This window comes from Tasmannia lanceolata, unplaced genomic scaffold (genome assembly GCF_043159265.1).
Source record: "Tasmannia lanceolata isolate RefF3 unplaced genomic scaffold, GAP_Taslan_0.1 ptg000029l, whole genome shotgun sequence".
NCBI lineage: Eukaryota > Viridiplantae > Streptophyta > Magnoliopsida > Canellales > Winteraceae > Tasmannia > Tasmannia lanceolata.
Window position 1 is genome coordinate 7,812,187 of NW_027518706.1, and position 16,717 is coordinate 7,828,903.

The following is a 16,717-nucleotide window of genomic DNA, read 5'->3' on the forward strand; positions in this document are numbered from 1 at the left end:
ACTAAACACTACTTGGGCATACCATCTTTTATAGTTGAAAAAAGCAAGGTTGTTACTGTAGTTCTTGGCAAGTTCTTGGAAATTTCCACCAGATAAGGAGATTTAAATTATGAAATTAAAAGCAATAATCGTATTTGCCAACTTGCTGTCTGGTCGTCCGTACTATGACTTTCAAGGATGAATTTTTGGCTTGCCCATCAATTGGATGGTGTCCGATGGTGAGACTTTTGGGGCACAATCTAGAAACATTGAGGCCCAACAACTGAATGGTTTGGAGCTTTGCACAAGGTGGGCTTCACCGTACTTTTCAAAATGGGATTTGCTGAGCTCCATCGCAAAAGGCTTTTCTCGGCTGGTCTATTGCACGTCAGACCAGCCACCTCGTGAATGGAGACAAAAGTTGTTGTCTTCATTAACAAGGTGGCTAGTGTGATGTGCGAGAAACCAGACGCGAAAACCCTTTTGCGATGGATGCTAGCAATTGCCTTCACTGAGGCCACTTTGTTTGAAGATTCAAACCGTTCATTTGTTGAGCCTCAACGTAAATAGTTTGTGGCCTAAAAGTCATCTAAATCTGACTATCCTTGATTCCTTGTCCCCCAATCTGACTATCCTTGATTCCTTATCTTTGGGAGATTATGTTTGGGGCAAGGCTTATGTATGAGGGGGCCTACTTTGTTCAAAGATCTAAACATTCAGTACAACTGTACTGTTTGTACTGCACTGTTCTGTTCACCACATATCAAAAGAGTGGAGTGCTAAAAACATGACATGATTCCTCTTTCTACCCATTTTCTTTGTCCATCTTCTCTAAGATTCGGATGCATTGGAATGATAGATACATGCTAGGAGTGGGACAGAATGCCTCTTCCTGCTAATTGTTGGCACAAGCTTGCATTCTAAGTCATGATGAACTAACTATGGCGTGTGTCAAAATGTTAAGTGAAATGCATTGGGATCCATTGCTTGCTTTCTTGGAGAGAAAACCAACACAAGAGCATTTTTGTCCTAAAACACTCATTGGGATGCGTTTCAACCTTTTTTGAGAATTTACCCAACTTAACCTTTTTATGAGATTTTCAGATAAAAATCACATTTTTTTGAGAATTTTCCACCCTTAAAGCAAAGCATTAGGTGGAAGAAATAAAAGGGAGACTTTTCATTAGATATTGTAGAATAAAAAAACAAGAGAGTTTTCTATTTATTGAGGTGGCCTAACAAGAAACAGAGGGTTATTATATGGTGTCCATGTCAGTGTGCCAGACTAACAACACATAATCAACAACAGTCCACGCCTCTATAGCGGCACTTTTGTCCTACCTCAACATAAAAAGAGTTACACAGTTAAATTTCTATTGCAATTATCCGGAATGAGAAAAAAATTAAATTAGCATTTTAATTCAAAAGATTCTAATAAAAATTCCATTTTGAGCAAGGCAGAATCAAAATACCACCTCTTGGGGGTAGAAAACAGATTCTGACATTTCCCCGACTCTAATTCCGCTTCACTGTCAATTGACTCAATTCTACCTCTTTTGATTCCATTTTTTTTTTTTTTTTGGGAACCAAATGTTGGATTCGGGTGGGATTCAAATCCGATGCTGATTCCAGTGCCTGATTCCGGCAAACCAAACATGCCTTGGAATTTAACCCAAACGACAACGAACTTTATAAGAGGCTGTGCATGATACATTAAACGCCTAAGATAGTTTTTTAACAGAGTAACCCACCATATCAACACAGAAAATCATCCCACATGCCCACTAATAGCCATGTTTGGATATTACAAAGGCAAACATAGTAATCAACCAAAGCTTTTACCTAGAACATCACACCTCACATTTGGTATCAGATGTTCGAGTTACGGAGGGGCAACCTATGGAGAAGAGTGCCTAGAAAGGGCCACCCAGTAAAAGCCAGAGTGAAAGCCGCCATAGTGGGCCACTGCGGAAGGGGCGGCCTGTGAAAAGGGCTACCTAAGAAAATGAAGAGTGAAAGGTGTCACATAGTTGGCGACTGAGGACATCAAATGCAGAAGCGGGGTGGAATGTTACAGTCCCGAGTGGGGGCCCACCTAGGTATGTAACGTAGAGTAGACGTGCACTACAAGAAAAATGAGTTTCACCGACGGTCATGACCGTCGGTGTATATACCGATGAATGTCGGTGTAACTTACACCGACACTTGTAGTGAACGTCACTGATGCTACCGTGGCTAAATGTATATACCGACGTTTTGATACTATTTATACCGGCGTTTATGAACGTCGTTATAAATCAAAACCAAACGTTGCTGTTAAGGTAATCGCCGACGGTTTAAGAAACCATCGGTGTATATAAATTACACCGACGGTTGTGACCGTCGCTAATTCCCAAGTGGTCTTTGGACACGTATATTTACCGTCGTTTTTGGAGCGTTGGTAAATACACCGACGGTTAAGGACCATCGGTGAAAATGTATGGCCGTAGTTTAATTGTGAGAATCACCGACGGTCCTGACCGTCGGTAAATATAGACATTTTTTTTTTTTAAATTCCCTTTATCAGAATATTGGGATACAGCCTGCAATATGGCATTCAAACAACCTCACACTACAAGGACATTACAAAAAACATTTCAACCAAAGTGGAGTGAACTTGAGCAAACTAGACTGTTGAGAGAGCAAACTAAAGAAAGAAATTACAGACCCTTACAACAAATAAGTCAGGTTCATCTGAAAGTTTTAAACTGCTGACCATGAGCTCAAACCAAAACCAAGGTAAATGGAGAATCAAGTCAATAGCATGAGTAGGATGAAGTTCGCTTGCTTCCTGAGATCCATAATTCTGTGATTTAATTCCCAACCTTCTTTCTTTGACCCCCTATGTTACCCACACTACCCAAGAATCGAACCCTATCATAGTTAATAGGCTTTCTCACAAATCCATAACACCTGGTTCTAAAAGCTGTTGAGGCATGCATAAGATTTGTATAAATTTCACATTATCCTTGCATTTATTATAGATCTCCATTTACCAAGACCATTCTTTTAATAGATCGTTGAAACTTCAATGCAGAATATGGGCTATGAATGTAGACCAAAAAAATATGGAGTTGTCCATTTGGGACATCTGTCAGCTTGTACACAATTTATAACATTATTGATACTCACTTAAATGGCGTTAGATGGCCCCACTCTTCAATCTACCTGTGATTTCTTATCTTCCTCACAAAGATCAATTTTCAAGAACATTGAACACTGGCTGTCTGCAACAAGAACATTAATCAATGGGTTATATTTAACACTTTCCCACTCTTAAGACAGTAAAGAAGCCTTAATACTGGTTACTTGTTTTGTAAAATCTGATCAAAATTGACTTGATCAAGCCAACTAGTCCAGTCTATTTAGTTCGTTTTGTTTCGTGTCTAAGTTTCTAGTTCATCGAAGTTCTATTAGAGCTTAGTTTTTAACTAGGAAGAAGGGATTACTATCATGATTGTGTGTTGACGATATCATTATCATAAGGGATAATTCTGCTGTTATATGTTATAATACTTGAAAGGCCATTTGAGAAGGGCCTTCAATATTGATGATCTTAATCCACTGAGATATTTTCTTGGAATTGAGGTTGATCCTATACAAATGTATCTTCATTTCTTAGTGAAAGTATACCATTGATCTTCTTCATTGAGGTATGTATGTATTTCTTGGTCATATCGAGATTTATCATTCCAGTTGTATTTCGTAAAATAGTCAATAAGCAAAGCATAATAATGGTTGCTACTTGGTTGATGGCAGTGCCCCAAGCATCAAAATGCAAAAATTCAAAATTAGTAGTTGTCTACTATCTAACTGTGGAAGGAAGAATGCAATGTTTTCCTATCTGATATATCTTACGAATAGAGTTGTGAGTTGTGACATTTGAATTTTGCAATCTAAGGATAACAGCAGGCTGAACTAGAAGGTCCAGAGATTTACGATTAGGGTGATTGTGTTGTCGTGTCCAATATTGACATGCCAATGAAGCAAAAAGCTAGATGCAAACAATGTTTGAGCAGTTATAATATAAATTGAACAAAATTCAGATGGAAAAATCTTCCAACTTTATACCCCTCCACCGTCTGTCTGCCTGACAATTGACAAATAGTCTTGCATGTCTCCAAATGAAGAAATGGGACATGACAGTTATGCTCAACAAGTTAACCTGAAATAATAAGGTCGTGTTCACTTGGGAACATACCAAATTTCAGGAAAATGTAAAGGAAATGTGGAAGAAGGTAATTTCAAGATATGAGTGTGGATCCCAGATCCGGGTGTCTACAATGAGATACATTGTCAGCAGTAAGTACATACGTAGGAGAAGAAAGTGGAGAAAGAGAAGAAACATAGGGGTCACCTGTTACTTTATGTTACTCACTAGAATCAAATCATCGAGTGGCACTTCATATAGTGAAATGGTATTCAATCTGATCAAGAGACTAATGAAAGAACTGGCCATGAGTAATGTTCCATGGACTGGATGCCATTGGGTCAGTTGGAGAGACATTGAATGAAGCAAACTTGAAGTAACTCGAGTAGGCAGTCTTGGTGTAAACTCAAAGGAGGTACAATGCACCAGAAACCATATACTTTAAACAGGTAAGCTTCAAAAATCTGGCAAAAAAGAAATTTGAGAAGTTAAGGGTTGATGGTGTAGGCACTGAGGTAGATCCCAAGTGTCTTCAAGAAATGAGATCCATCTCTGTTTCAAAGTCAATAAAGAAGTCCTTGTGTAGGACTATACAGGAACCTGTTGGCTCTGATTTCTCCTCGGGTGCCACTCTTCGTATGGGGCTCTGATTTTCATTAAAATGATTCAATAAAATCAGCTACAAGAGCATTAAGTATCTAATAGAAAAGCAAGGAAATGGATTACTACTGTAGGAAATGGACGACAGTTGAATTAGAAAATTACTACTGTCGGTACATTGAGCATTAAGTATCGAATAGAAAAGCAAGGAAATGGACGACAGTTGAATCAGAGAATCAGAAACAAAAAATGCATGTCCCTTATGTTCTTATCCATCAAAATGGCTAATTTGCGATAGTAATATCTAGTGCATAAGGCAAGGCAAGGGTGTTATAGTCTTCTTACCAGTTATTAACTAAGGTTGTGTTCTTTTAGTAGAGAATTTAGTAGAGAATTTTAAGCCCTGTTTGTTTTGGATTTTGAGAACAGATTGTGAGTCCAAAACTGATTATTGGACTAATTTTGAGACCAATAATCAGTTTTGGACTTAATAATCAATTCTCAAAATCCAAAGCAACAGGGGCTTACAAGAAACAAACTTAAATCCAATAAAGCATCAGCAGCTAGTAAGAGAGGAGACAAAATAATAGATAGATGAGAGATTTGATATGTGAAATGAGAGATATGAGATGAGAGACTACAGGTTTGAGGCATACCGCTGATGCCGTTAAGAGAGGAGACAAAATCAATCACCCTTGTAAGCCCTCTCTCTTCTGAACAATCTGCAAGGGGCAAAAAAAGAAACTAAAATAAAATAGGGAGGAAGAAGATCAACCTATAGGGAGAAAAATGGTGTGAGACAAAATCAATCAGCTTGAACAAAGTTTGTATGACATATGAGGATTTGAATAGGATTTCTTTAAGAGATGATAATAGCTACTAAAACATGAGTTTTTATATGATGAAGAGCCGTATAAAGCAGTATTGGAGATCTAATCCTTCATATTTGATCCAACAGCAGCTCACTTTTTGCCTCAAAAAGTGAGCTGCTGTTGGATCAAAATATCAAGGATGGGATCTCCAACGTACTCCAATACTGCTTTATACAGCTCTTCATCATATAAAAACTCAATCCTAAAACATAAATATGTGAAAGAAAAAAGCCTCCTCACCTGATCGAAGTCTTTATTGATTGTTCTAAGGTAGTGAGGCAACAAATAACAAAAAGAACTCACGATTTCCATTATGTAGATCCAAAGGATCACTTTTCTCTTGATCCAAAGCTCTCCCATGACCTCTAGTACCCTGTGCAAAGCAAAACCCAAATCAAATAAACCATAGAGGCATAGAAGGAAAGAGGCAACAAAAAAAAAAAAAAAACTCACGATTTCCATTATGTGGATCTAAAGGATCATTTTTCTCTTGATCCAATGCCCTCCCAGGACTTGTAGTATCCTGTACAAAACGTAAAGGGATCTAAAGGATCATTTTTCTCTTTATCCAAACCATGTGCACCCTGCCTCGTTTCTCTGCGCCAAAGACCCGCCCTAAGTCATCATCTGAGGCAATTGAGGACCTACACTCGGGATGCTGAGTCTGGATGTCCTTTATTTGTGCCTGCAATAAAGAGAAGGTGAAATAATCAAGTTTTATATAAATTGCAATATCAAGAGTAATATAGTAGATTAACTACGAATGTTACAAAACTTACTATAATAGCTTCGCAGGTATCATCATAAGGCGTTTTGTCTTTCTTTTGGTGGGTACGTATGAAGATATCTCCACGGCTTTGAGACCTACCATTCTTGACGGTCTGTCCTCATAGAAAAATATCATTGTTTGTAAGTATCGAAGAGCTGACAAGTAAATCAATTAAAGTCATTATTGAAATTACCTCCTCTTTCCAATACACTGCGTTGCTTTTTGTCCCACCGGTGTGTTTTATCATTTGTAAGGCGCGGTTCGCTTTGTTTTGAATGCAAAGGTCCTAAATCATGACATCCAAAAAATATTCAATTTCATTCTTTTGTACGTAGAAGAACCCAAAATTTATTTAACATTCAATCTTACCTTCGATGCTCGTGTACTCCAGTGGTCACACAGAAATCGGTAGTGCGACTCAGTAATTCTATCTAGTGGCGGCGGAAGATCCTCGTCAAAATAGTTTGTCTTCAGGGTACACCTCCATTCCCGCCACTTCCTTCCAATGTTTGCAATAACCCAACCCTTATGGCTATCACCAAAAGCCCATTTTTCCTACATTACATGTAAAAAAAAGACCGGAATATAATATAATTGGCAATTTGATGATGAAGAAACAAAGACAAATGTCTGTCATTTCAATATACCATAACAATATCCCATGCGTCATCTTTATTTTGCTTCGGCATCTTCCTCCAGTCAAGATAAGTAAGCGGCAATTTATCACCCATTCACGCTACAGACCCGAGGAAATTCGCCAATTTGCAAGCTTTTGGACACTCGAGCTGCCCAAGCTCATTAAATTTCACAATTTTTTTCTCTTTAGAACCCCATGTATCTTTGCAATGTGTGGCCCCTCGAGTCCTCTTCAATGAGGAGGGGATGAAATGGGAAGACATATGAAGATCCTGTGAAGGTGGGATAAGCTCGTATGCATCTAAATGTGGGCTCGTCTCCTGTATCTCTGAATGTGTGATCGGCTCTTGCCACTCTGAAGGTGGGAGTGTCTCATCTTCCATGTAAGATGGGAGCGTCTCAACTGCCATGCAAGGTGCGTGAGGCTCTATCCTCTGGGCGGGGGGGTGTATATGTCTCCTCATAGAGGGTGGCTGTGAGTCATGGGAGGTGGGGATATTCTTCCTCTTTGCCATGACTGAATGATAAAGATATGACCTGTAATATAAAAAAGGGAGATCTACATCAGTGTTTAATAAAACCTTGCCAGCACAGAACCTTGCCACGCTGATGTAACAAGTAAACAATCAAATACTTGTCTTTGACCTGCAACTAGTTGATGTAAATTCCATCCTAGAAGCAACCAAGGGCAAATACAGATGAAACTTTCAACGCGTCATACCAGACAGTTGCCACCTTCCAATTATAAATGGGAAATGGAAAAAAAATGAAATAGACACTGCAAATAATGGTAAAAAAAACAAACAACTCATATTCAACAAACCAGAAACCTAAAAAAAACAATCAAAACAAGCTTGGAGACCGTTGCAGATTAAAAACCCATCAGCCAAGTTTACAAAAATCCTTAAAAGTGGAAACCCCAAAATTAAAAGCAAATTACTGAAACTAAATAATGCAAATTCAAGCATCCAAGAAATACAGAGCCTGAATTCAATAACCTAAACACCTACAAATCCAAAATTCAAAAAACATAACCAATAACCAAGAACCCAAATTAAATAATCAAACAAGTAATAGCAGAACAACTTTTACAGAAGACATTCAACATATACTTCCACATTCCATTAAAATAAGTCCACTCACAGGAAAAAAAAATTAAGGTAAAGGTTTGGATTCGCTACCCACGAAAACCCTAGGTCCGATACATACATAGTCCACGAAAACCCCAAAATAAAATCTCATGAAAACCCAAAAATACATAATCATATTACCATGAAAAAACCCCCAAAAATCCATGAAAAAAGCCCCAAATATCAAACTGAATCCTCCATGAAATTAATCTATTTATAAAGAAGCGTGTGTGTGTGTGTGAGAGAGAGAGAGAGAGAAGGTACCGTTTTTACGTAGAGACCTCCAAAACCCTCCCAAAAAACGAGATCTAAGAGATGATGGAGGCTGACACAATGGAGCTCCTCCTCGACGAATCCTCTCTGTTTTTGTTCTTCAAAACGACCATTAATCGAAACCCAAACCCATTCTTCTTCTTCCTCTTCAGAAAAGAAAACCTACCTTGAAACCAGTGGCGACGGCGGCTGAGTTTCTCGGCGGCGAAGGCAAGAGAAAGGAAGAAGGAAACCTAGCTTTTGTCCGCGCGAGAGAGGAAGGAAACCCTAGCTTTTGTTCGCGTGAGAGAGGAGAGAGCGAAATAAGGTTTTCCCGCGCGCGAGGGTTTCCTTATCTTTGGGCGCGAGTGCTTAGTGAACGTCGGTATGCACTATTATTAGGGACGTTCAACATGACGAACGTCGGTGAATGCCCTTTTTCTTGTAGTGGTGGCGGATTGATGCTTTGATACCAAATAATGCAGGAGCGTATAGAGGAGTAGGCTAAGTAGTGGGACTTGGGTCGGTGATGGATATGAGAAGGGTAATGGGATATCTACAAGGGTGATTGAATATGGTGTAATGGGATGGATATAAGAGGAATACAAGGATTGTGATGGACTTACCTTGTATTATTGAAAACATTCAACAACAGATGGTTGAATTAGATGCACAAGCAGGATGTGGCTTGTGGAAAGGCAACAATACAAGCAGCAGGTGGCTCGCTATATATGGGCGGGACTCGGCAAGTAACAGATGACTTGTACAATCGGCAACTCAATTTTTATTCCAAGAAAAGGTAATGATAAGCGATTACATGATTGCCAATTTATAGGCTTTTTTTTTCAAACGTGAGTTGATTTCCTAAATAAACTTCCTAAAACAATAAAACTCAAACTCAATCAAATTCCTAAAAATCCTCTAACCTAATCTATGTAAAAATAAAACTCTAAACGTCCATGACGAGAAAAATACTAAAAATAAATAAATCAAATCCTAATTAAAAGCAAACTAAAAAAAGGACTCTTTGAAGAGTAGTAATCAAGGTGAACCGTTGATCTAAATGCCGTCTTATATCTTCTGATCTGACCGTTGATCAAGTTTCTGACTATCTTGACCGTTGATCTTTGTCATCGGGCGAGATGCACCTGCATCAGTATGGGACTGGGTGGGACCTAACCTTGTATGGCACATGTTTAAAGGGCATATAGTCTAACATTGTTTCATCAGCGAGCTTGTGGAGTATTTGCTACGTACCTAACATATTGGAAATTGATCCTGATTTCAGTACCTGATTCCGACAATTCAAACATGCCTCAGTATTTGATCCAACAACAATCAGACTTGTTAGGAATTAACAACGCAGCAGAATAACGATATGCAAAAGATAAACGAAGGAAAATGTTATCAGCACTACTCTATTTTGATTAGGGCACTCCTAACTTTATTAAGAGTACGGTATGGCATGCACCATAGGATGATCCAAACCGTCCATTAGATGGGCCACAGCCTAAGGTAGACATAGTAATTGCCTAGCACACCTTATGAGACTTTTTCTCTCCTTTCTTTTTCTATTCTTTCCGGTGTATTGCCTTTCAAAAAGTCAATTAAACCTTTTAAAATTCTCTTAAGGTGGTTTCCTCCTTGACATTATCTGGAACGAAACTTCGCTCAGGTCGGGGTCTAAGGAAGATCGTTCACCCCATCAACGTGGCCCAATAAAAGCATGCCACCTTGCCTTTTGGAAAGTTGCTTTAAGACCCTTGAAATTAGGGCTGCAACAGGGTCGGGTCGGGTCGGGTTTTTCAAAACCCTAGCCCAACCCTGGATCCCATTATCTCGGCCCTAACTCGCTCTGACCCTGAGTCAGGGCCTAAAAACCTCAACCCATTGCCCGCCCTACAGGGCCTAGTGCTGGCCCCGGCCCAACATGATTGGCTCTGATTGGGCAGGCCGGCCCTAATTGACCCTAATGCAAATACCTGTTAAGAGTGCCCAAAATAAAGCAACCACTTATCATATAGAACAAAATGATCAATAAACAAAGAAAGGGAACAAAATAAGACAATATGAATTCAACAACATGACGGGCAACCGAGACAATTAATAATAATAATCTAAAGAAACATCAATCCAAGATAATAGAAAACATTAGCAAAAGAAACATGCACAGATGGTTCAATTCTATAATAGAAAACTCAGGGTCGGGCCGGGTCAGGGTACCCGAGGCATTAACCCAGAACCCAACCCGACCTGAGTCAGGGTCTAAAAAATTGAACCCTGACCCGCCCTCAGGGTTGGAAAATCCAGCCCTGACCCGCCCTCAGGGCGGGTCATGGTGGGTCAGGGCTGACAGGGCCAAACTTGCACCCTTACTTGAAACCCAGCTGTATTTTTTACGGACAAAATGATATCTTTGTCCCTCTTTTTCAAACGTGAGTTGATTTCCTACTCTAAATAAACTTCCTAAAACAATAAAACTCCTAAACTCAATCAAATTCCTAAAAATCCTCTAACCTAATCTATCCTAATCTATGTAAAAATAAAACTCTAAACGTCCATGACGAGAGAAATACTAAAAATAAATAAATCAAATCCTAATTAAAAGCAAACTAAAAAAAGGACTCTTTGAAGAGTAGTAATCAAGGTGAACCGTTGATCTAAATGCCGTCTTATATCTTCTGATCTGACCGTTGATCAAGTTTCTGACTATCTTGACCTTTAATCTTTGTCATCGGGTGAGATGCACCTGCATCGGTATGGGACTGGGTGGGACCTAACCTTGTATGGCACATGTTTAAAGGGCATATAGCCTAACATTGTTTCATCAGCGAGCTTGTGGAGTATTTGCTACGTACCTAACATATTGGAAATTGATCCTGATTTAAGTACCTGATTCCGACAATTCAAACATGCCTCAGTATTTGATCCAACAACAATCAGACTTGTTAGGAATTAACAACGCAGCAGAATAACGATATGCAAAAGATAAACGAAGGAAAATGTTATCAGCACTACTCTATTTTGATGAGGGCACTCCTAACTTTATTAAGAGTACGGTATGGCATGCACCATAGGATGATCCAAACCGTCCATTAGATGGGCCACAGCCTAAGGTAGACATAGTAATTGCCTAGCACACCTTATGAGACTTTTTCTCTCCTTTCTTTTTTTATTCTTTCCGGTGTATTGCCTTTCAAAAATGTCAATTAAACCTTTTAAAATTCTCTTAGGTGGTTTCCTCCTTGACATTATGGAACGAAACTTCGCTCAGGTCGGGGTCTAAGGAAGATCATTCACCCCATCAACGTGGCCCAATAAAAGCATGCCACCTTGCCTTTTGGAAAGTTGCTTTAAGACCCTTGAAATTAGGGCTGCAACAGGGTCGAGTCGGGTCGGGTTTTTCAAAACCCTAGCCCAACCCTGGATCCCATTATCTCGGCCCTAACTCGCTCTGACCTGAGTCAGGGCCTAAAAACCTCAACCCATTGCCCGCCCTACAGGGCCTAGTGCTGGCCCTGGCCCAACATGATTGGCCCTGATTGGGCAGGCCGGCCCTAATTAACCCTAGTGCAAATACCTGTTAAGAGTGCCAAAAATAAAGCAACCACTTATCATATATAACAAAATGATCAATAAACAGAGAAAGGGAACAAAATAAGACAATATGAATTCAACAACATGTCGGGCAACCGAGACAATTAATAATAATAATCTAAAGAAACATCAATCCAAGATAATAGAAAACATTAGCAAAAGAGACATGCACAGATGGTTCAATTCTATAATAGAAAACTCAGAGTCGGGTCGGGCCGGGTCAGGGTACCCGAGGCATTAACCCAGAACCCAACCCGACCTGAGTCAGGGTCTAAAAAATTGAACCCTTACCCGCCCTCAGGATTGGAAAATCCAGCCCTGACCCTGTTCTGGGTCATGGCGGGTCATGGCGGGTCAGGGCTGACAGGGCCAAACTTGCACCCCTACTTGAAACCCAGCTGTATTTTTTATGGACAAAATGATATCTTTGTCCCTCTTTTTCAATTACGTGTTAGTGAGAGCCGTATAGTCCAGTATTTTTCAAAAGTACTGTATAGCTTACACTATGAGATGTCCAAACCGTCCGTTTGTTGGGCAGCAACGAAAGTAGATTGTGCCCCATAGGATGATCTAAACCATCCATTTGATGGACAACTACGTAAATAGATTGTGCCCAAAAATATTTCCATAGGATAATCTCGACATTGATTTATAGAGGTTTCCAAATTATTTCTAAACCGTTTGATGGTCATGCTTTTATTGGGCCACGTAGATAGGGTCTGAGCGAAGTTTGGTTCCATTATTTGTGTGTCTCCTTGTTTGATTGCTTTGAATTGGTTCTGCACCTGCTATCCTATTGCATTACTGCATTCAGAAAGGCCATCTCTTGTAAGAAGAAGAAGACAAAGCAGGTGCACACACATTTCTACTTGCTATTCCTTCCACCATTAGGTTCCTCTCTGCACTCCTCGTCATGAATGCTTTGCCTAGTCTTATTGGTCAAATTGTGACGGTTTCATACGCTCCTATTAAGCTCCACTATGATTATCTTGTTCATCATGAAAAGAATGTTGAAAAACTTAAAGAAAAAGTTGAAATTTTGGGGTTGAGGAGAGATGCTGTGCAACAATTAGTCGATGCTGCGCGTAGGAGAGGAGAAGAAATCACTGGTGAAGTTCAAGGGTGGCTAAAACAAGTAGATGAAATTGAAGCAGTCGCGAAGAGATTGGATCATGAAGTGACGGAGAACGAGAGATGTTTCAAGGAGTGTTGTCCCGATTTGTGGTCGCGCTATTCTCTAGGTAAAGAAGCAAAGAAGAAGATGGTTGATGGTGATGGCCTACTAACAAGAGGGAATTCCACTCATGTATCAAATCCTCGTCCACCTCCAAGCATAGAAGACTTGCCGGCGGGAGAATTTGAGACTTTTGAATCCACAGGATCGGCTATGGAGCAGGTCATCGAGGCATTAAAAGACGAGAGAATCAACACCATCGGAGAATACGGGATGGGAGGCGTTGGCAAGACGACCCTACTGGAACAAGTGGGGAAAAAAGCTAAGTGTGAAAAGTGGTGCGATGAGGTCGTAAAGGTGATTGTTTCCCAGAACCAAGACTTGAAAAAGATCCAAGGTGAACTTGCTGAGAAATTAGGCATGCGACTTTCAGAAGAGAACATAGACGTAAGAGCGGGCCGGTTGTTGCATAGATTAAAGGAAGAGAAGAAGATACTTTTAATCTTGGATGATCTATGGGATAGATTGGACTTAGCTCTGGTGGGAATCCCCTGCGGAGGTAGCCAAAAGGGTTGCCAAATTATAATGACAACACGAAACAAAGATGTATGTTCCAAGATGAACTGCCAGAAAACTATCGAAGTCAAAGTCTTATCTGAAGAGGATTCATTGAATCTGTTCAAAGAGAAAGCCGGCGTTGCTGAAGCTGATGAAGTGCAGAGTTTGGCATGGGAAGTTGCTAAAGAATGCAGGGGTTTGCCCCTGGCAATTGTCACGGTTGCAAGGGCACTAAAATGCAAGGCCTCACATGTGTGGGAAAATGCACGGACAGAATTAGAAATGGCTCGTTCTCATAACATAGATCATGTGGATAAAGAGCTATACTCTCATCTGGAGCTGAGCTACAAATACTTGGAAAGTGAGGAAGCCAAATCCTGTTTCTTGTTTTGTTGTCTCTTTCCTGAAGATTATAACATCAAAGTACGTCATTTGATGAGATACTTGGTGGGAGAGAGGGTTTTCAAAAATGTAAGCAGCTTGAAAGATGCATGGGATCTAACACAAACTTTGGTTGACAAACTTAAGGATTCGTGCTTGCTGTTAAACAGTGACAAAGAGGGTCATGTAAAAATGCATGATATTGTTAGAGATGTGGCCATATCGATCGCATCAAGAAGAGAGCATGGATTTCTAGTTAAAGCTGGAGTGGAATCGAAGGAATGGCCAGAAAATTTAGAACAATGCAAGAGGCTTTCACTAATGAGAAGCACAATTCGTGTGCTCCCTGAACAGCCAATATGCCTACATCTCCGAACCTTATTACTACAACAAAATGACTCTTTGAGAGAAGTCCAAAACAATTTCTTCCAACAAATGACAGAACTCTTAGTTTTGGATCTAAGTGGGACTGCTATTTCATCACTGCCACCGTCACTACCACGCTCATCAAACCTCAGGACTTTGTGTTTAGATAGATGCCGGCATTTAAATAACATATCCGTACTGAAGGAATTGGTGAATCTCGAAATCCTTAGCCTAAAAGAAAATGGGATCGAAGAACTACCAATAGAAATAGGGGATTTGGCAAATCTGAAGCTTTTGGATCTTACAGGCACGAGAAGACTGAAAAGGGTGCCGCCCAATGTGATATCAAAGTTGTGTAAATTAGAAGAATTATATATGAGAAATAGCTTTAATGAGTGGGAGGTGAGAGGTATCAGTGGTGATGGAAGTAATGCCAGCTTTGATGAGGTGGCATCTTTGGCTCTGCTGACCGTTCTATACATTAATGTTGTGGACTTAAACTGTATTTCTCTAGATTTGTCTGGCCCTTGGGAGAATCTAAAGAAATTTGGTATGGTGTTGGATTATTATAAAACGAGAGCTGATGATTTCGGGAATTATATGGATATTAAGATAATGTCGTACCCTATTTGTAAGTGGGTAAAGGTTTTAGTGGGAAGAAGCGAAGATCTTGTCTTGAAGGGGGTTTGCACCAATATTACACACCTCCTTGTCTTTGATGATGAAGGTCGTGGTTTCAACAACTTGAAGAGCCTCACACTCGAATATTGCCATGAAATGGAACATATCGCCTTTCCACCAATTGCTTTCGGGAGATTGCAACGATTGAGAATCTGGGATATGGATAAGTTGGAGGAAGTATTTGACTATGAGGAGGGGATTATAGAAAAGAGCCATGCTATTATTCCTACACCATCCCTCTCTACTTTGGAAGAAATTCATTTAAAAAATCTGCCCAAACTGAGGAGTTTATGGAAGGGGGTCATGCCACCAACTGGAACCCTCCACAACCTAAAGAAGCTCATTGTCTCCATGTGCGACAGCTTGACATGTCTCTTCTCCCCCGTTCTTGCACAAAACCTTCAACAATTGGAGGAACTTGTTATTATTGGATGCTCAAAAATGGAGAAAATAATCTGGGATGATGAGGAGATGATGATAAGTGCACCGGAAGAAGAGCAAGAATTGGAGGACCTGCTGCTCCCTCGATTAAAGGTTCTAAGATTAGTGCATCTGCCAGAGCTTTGCAGGCTCTGCTACCACCGCAACAACAATAGAGGAGGAGGAGGAGGGTCCCATGTATCTTTCCATTTCCCTTCCTTGGAATCAATTCTGGTAGATCATTGCTTCAATTTAAAGAGGCTTTCATTAGGGCCCCAAAGCGCACCTAAACTCGAAAGTATTGATGGAGAAGAAGCATGGTTTGAAGGGTTGGAGTGGGAGGACCAAGGCATCAAGTCACGCCTCCAACCTCTTTTTCATCCCAGTAAGTGATGGTAATTACATTATGGATCAATTTCATTTCGTTTCCATTCTTATCTAATCATGTGTTATTCCTTTTGCATTCCCTTCGTTGCAGGGCGGTGGTTGTAGAGGAGGAAGATTTTTACTCAGCGATCTAACCCATTGCTGTGTTTCATTACTTCTTCCCCTTACTCTCCTCTCCTTCTAAACCTACCATGCTGTGCTCCCCTTCGCCGTGTACATCTTTCGATCATCTCTGTCCTCCAGTCCTCCTCAAATTCGGTAATCGGATGATCAACTTCTTCACAGCTTTCTTACATCTCTATTTCAACCATTTTCCTGTATTTATTTGCATCAAAATAATGGTTTTTTTTTTTAATATAGGCTACTGATATTTGCACCCCCATGTTTTAATAATTGCACAACTCAGCTTTTCTTTTTTCTTTTTTAATTGGCTTATCAGTGCTTTTGGGGAACTGTGATAATCTTTGTCAGCTGTTTAAATAATAAAAGTTCAGATGGGTTAGTGCAATTATCAAAACATGGTAGTGCCAACATCAGTAGCCTTAATATATTGTTTGGTCTATCTGGAATGTGAATACAGTGTCACCGGTTTTCATGTTTTGACTTTTGAGATTGAAGGGATTGGAATTGTGTTGTATCCATAAACAGGGAGTTGAGTTTGTGGAATATGGGAAAACTGCATTATTATTTATCTGGATCTAAGAAACTCAATGAGTTGTTATTATA

The 16,717-nt window shown here is 40.0% G+C and overlaps 2 protein-coding genes across 8 annotated transcripts; one reads left to right on the top strand and one right to left on the bottom strand.

Annotated features, from left to right (window-relative positions):
• Positions 1-1,869: 1,869 nt before the first annotated feature.
• On the bottom strand, positions 1,870-9,108 carry LOC143859244 (uncharacterized). Of its 7 annotated transcripts, none has more exons than XM_077369948.1 (10): positions 8,440-9,108; positions 7,057-7,582; positions 6,779-6,964; positions 6,603-6,695; positions 6,420-6,521; positions 6,094-6,325; positions 5,881-6,013; positions 5,425-5,490; positions 3,151-3,245; positions 1,870-1,976 (listed from the first exon to the last, which is right to left on the bottom strand). In XM_077369948.1, the coding sequence occupies exons 2-6, from the start codon at positions 7,138-7,140 to the stop codon at positions 6,185-6,187; spliced, it is 606 nt and encodes a 201-aa protein (XP_077226063.1). In that variant the 5' UTR covers positions 7,141-7,582; positions 8,440-9,108; the 3' UTR covers positions 1,870-1,976; positions 3,151-3,245; positions 5,425-5,490; positions 5,881-6,013; positions 6,094-6,184. The 7 variants fall into 7 exon arrangements, with proteins under 7 accessions (XP_077226063.1, XP_077226064.1, XP_077226062.1 ...); XM_077369953.1 differs by lacking the exons at positions 1,870-1,976; positions 3,151-3,245 and adding exons at positions 3,253-4,632; positions 4,769-4,814 and having other exon boundaries at positions 5,944-6,013; XM_077369951.1 differs by lacking the exons at positions 1,870-1,976; positions 3,151-3,245 and adding exons at positions 3,253-4,632; positions 4,769-4,814.
• Positions 9,109-12,870: 3,762 nt separating this feature from the next.
• On the top strand, positions 12,871-16,717 carry LOC143859236 (putative disease resistance protein At4g27220). Its single transcript, XM_077369939.1, has 2 exons — positions 12,871-15,989; positions 16,083-16,717. The coding sequence occupies exons 1-2, from the start codon at positions 12,938-12,940 to the stop codon at positions 16,094-16,096; spliced, it is 3,066 nt and encodes a 1,021-aa protein (XP_077226054.1). The 5' UTR covers positions 12,871-12,937; the 3' UTR covers positions 16,097-16,717.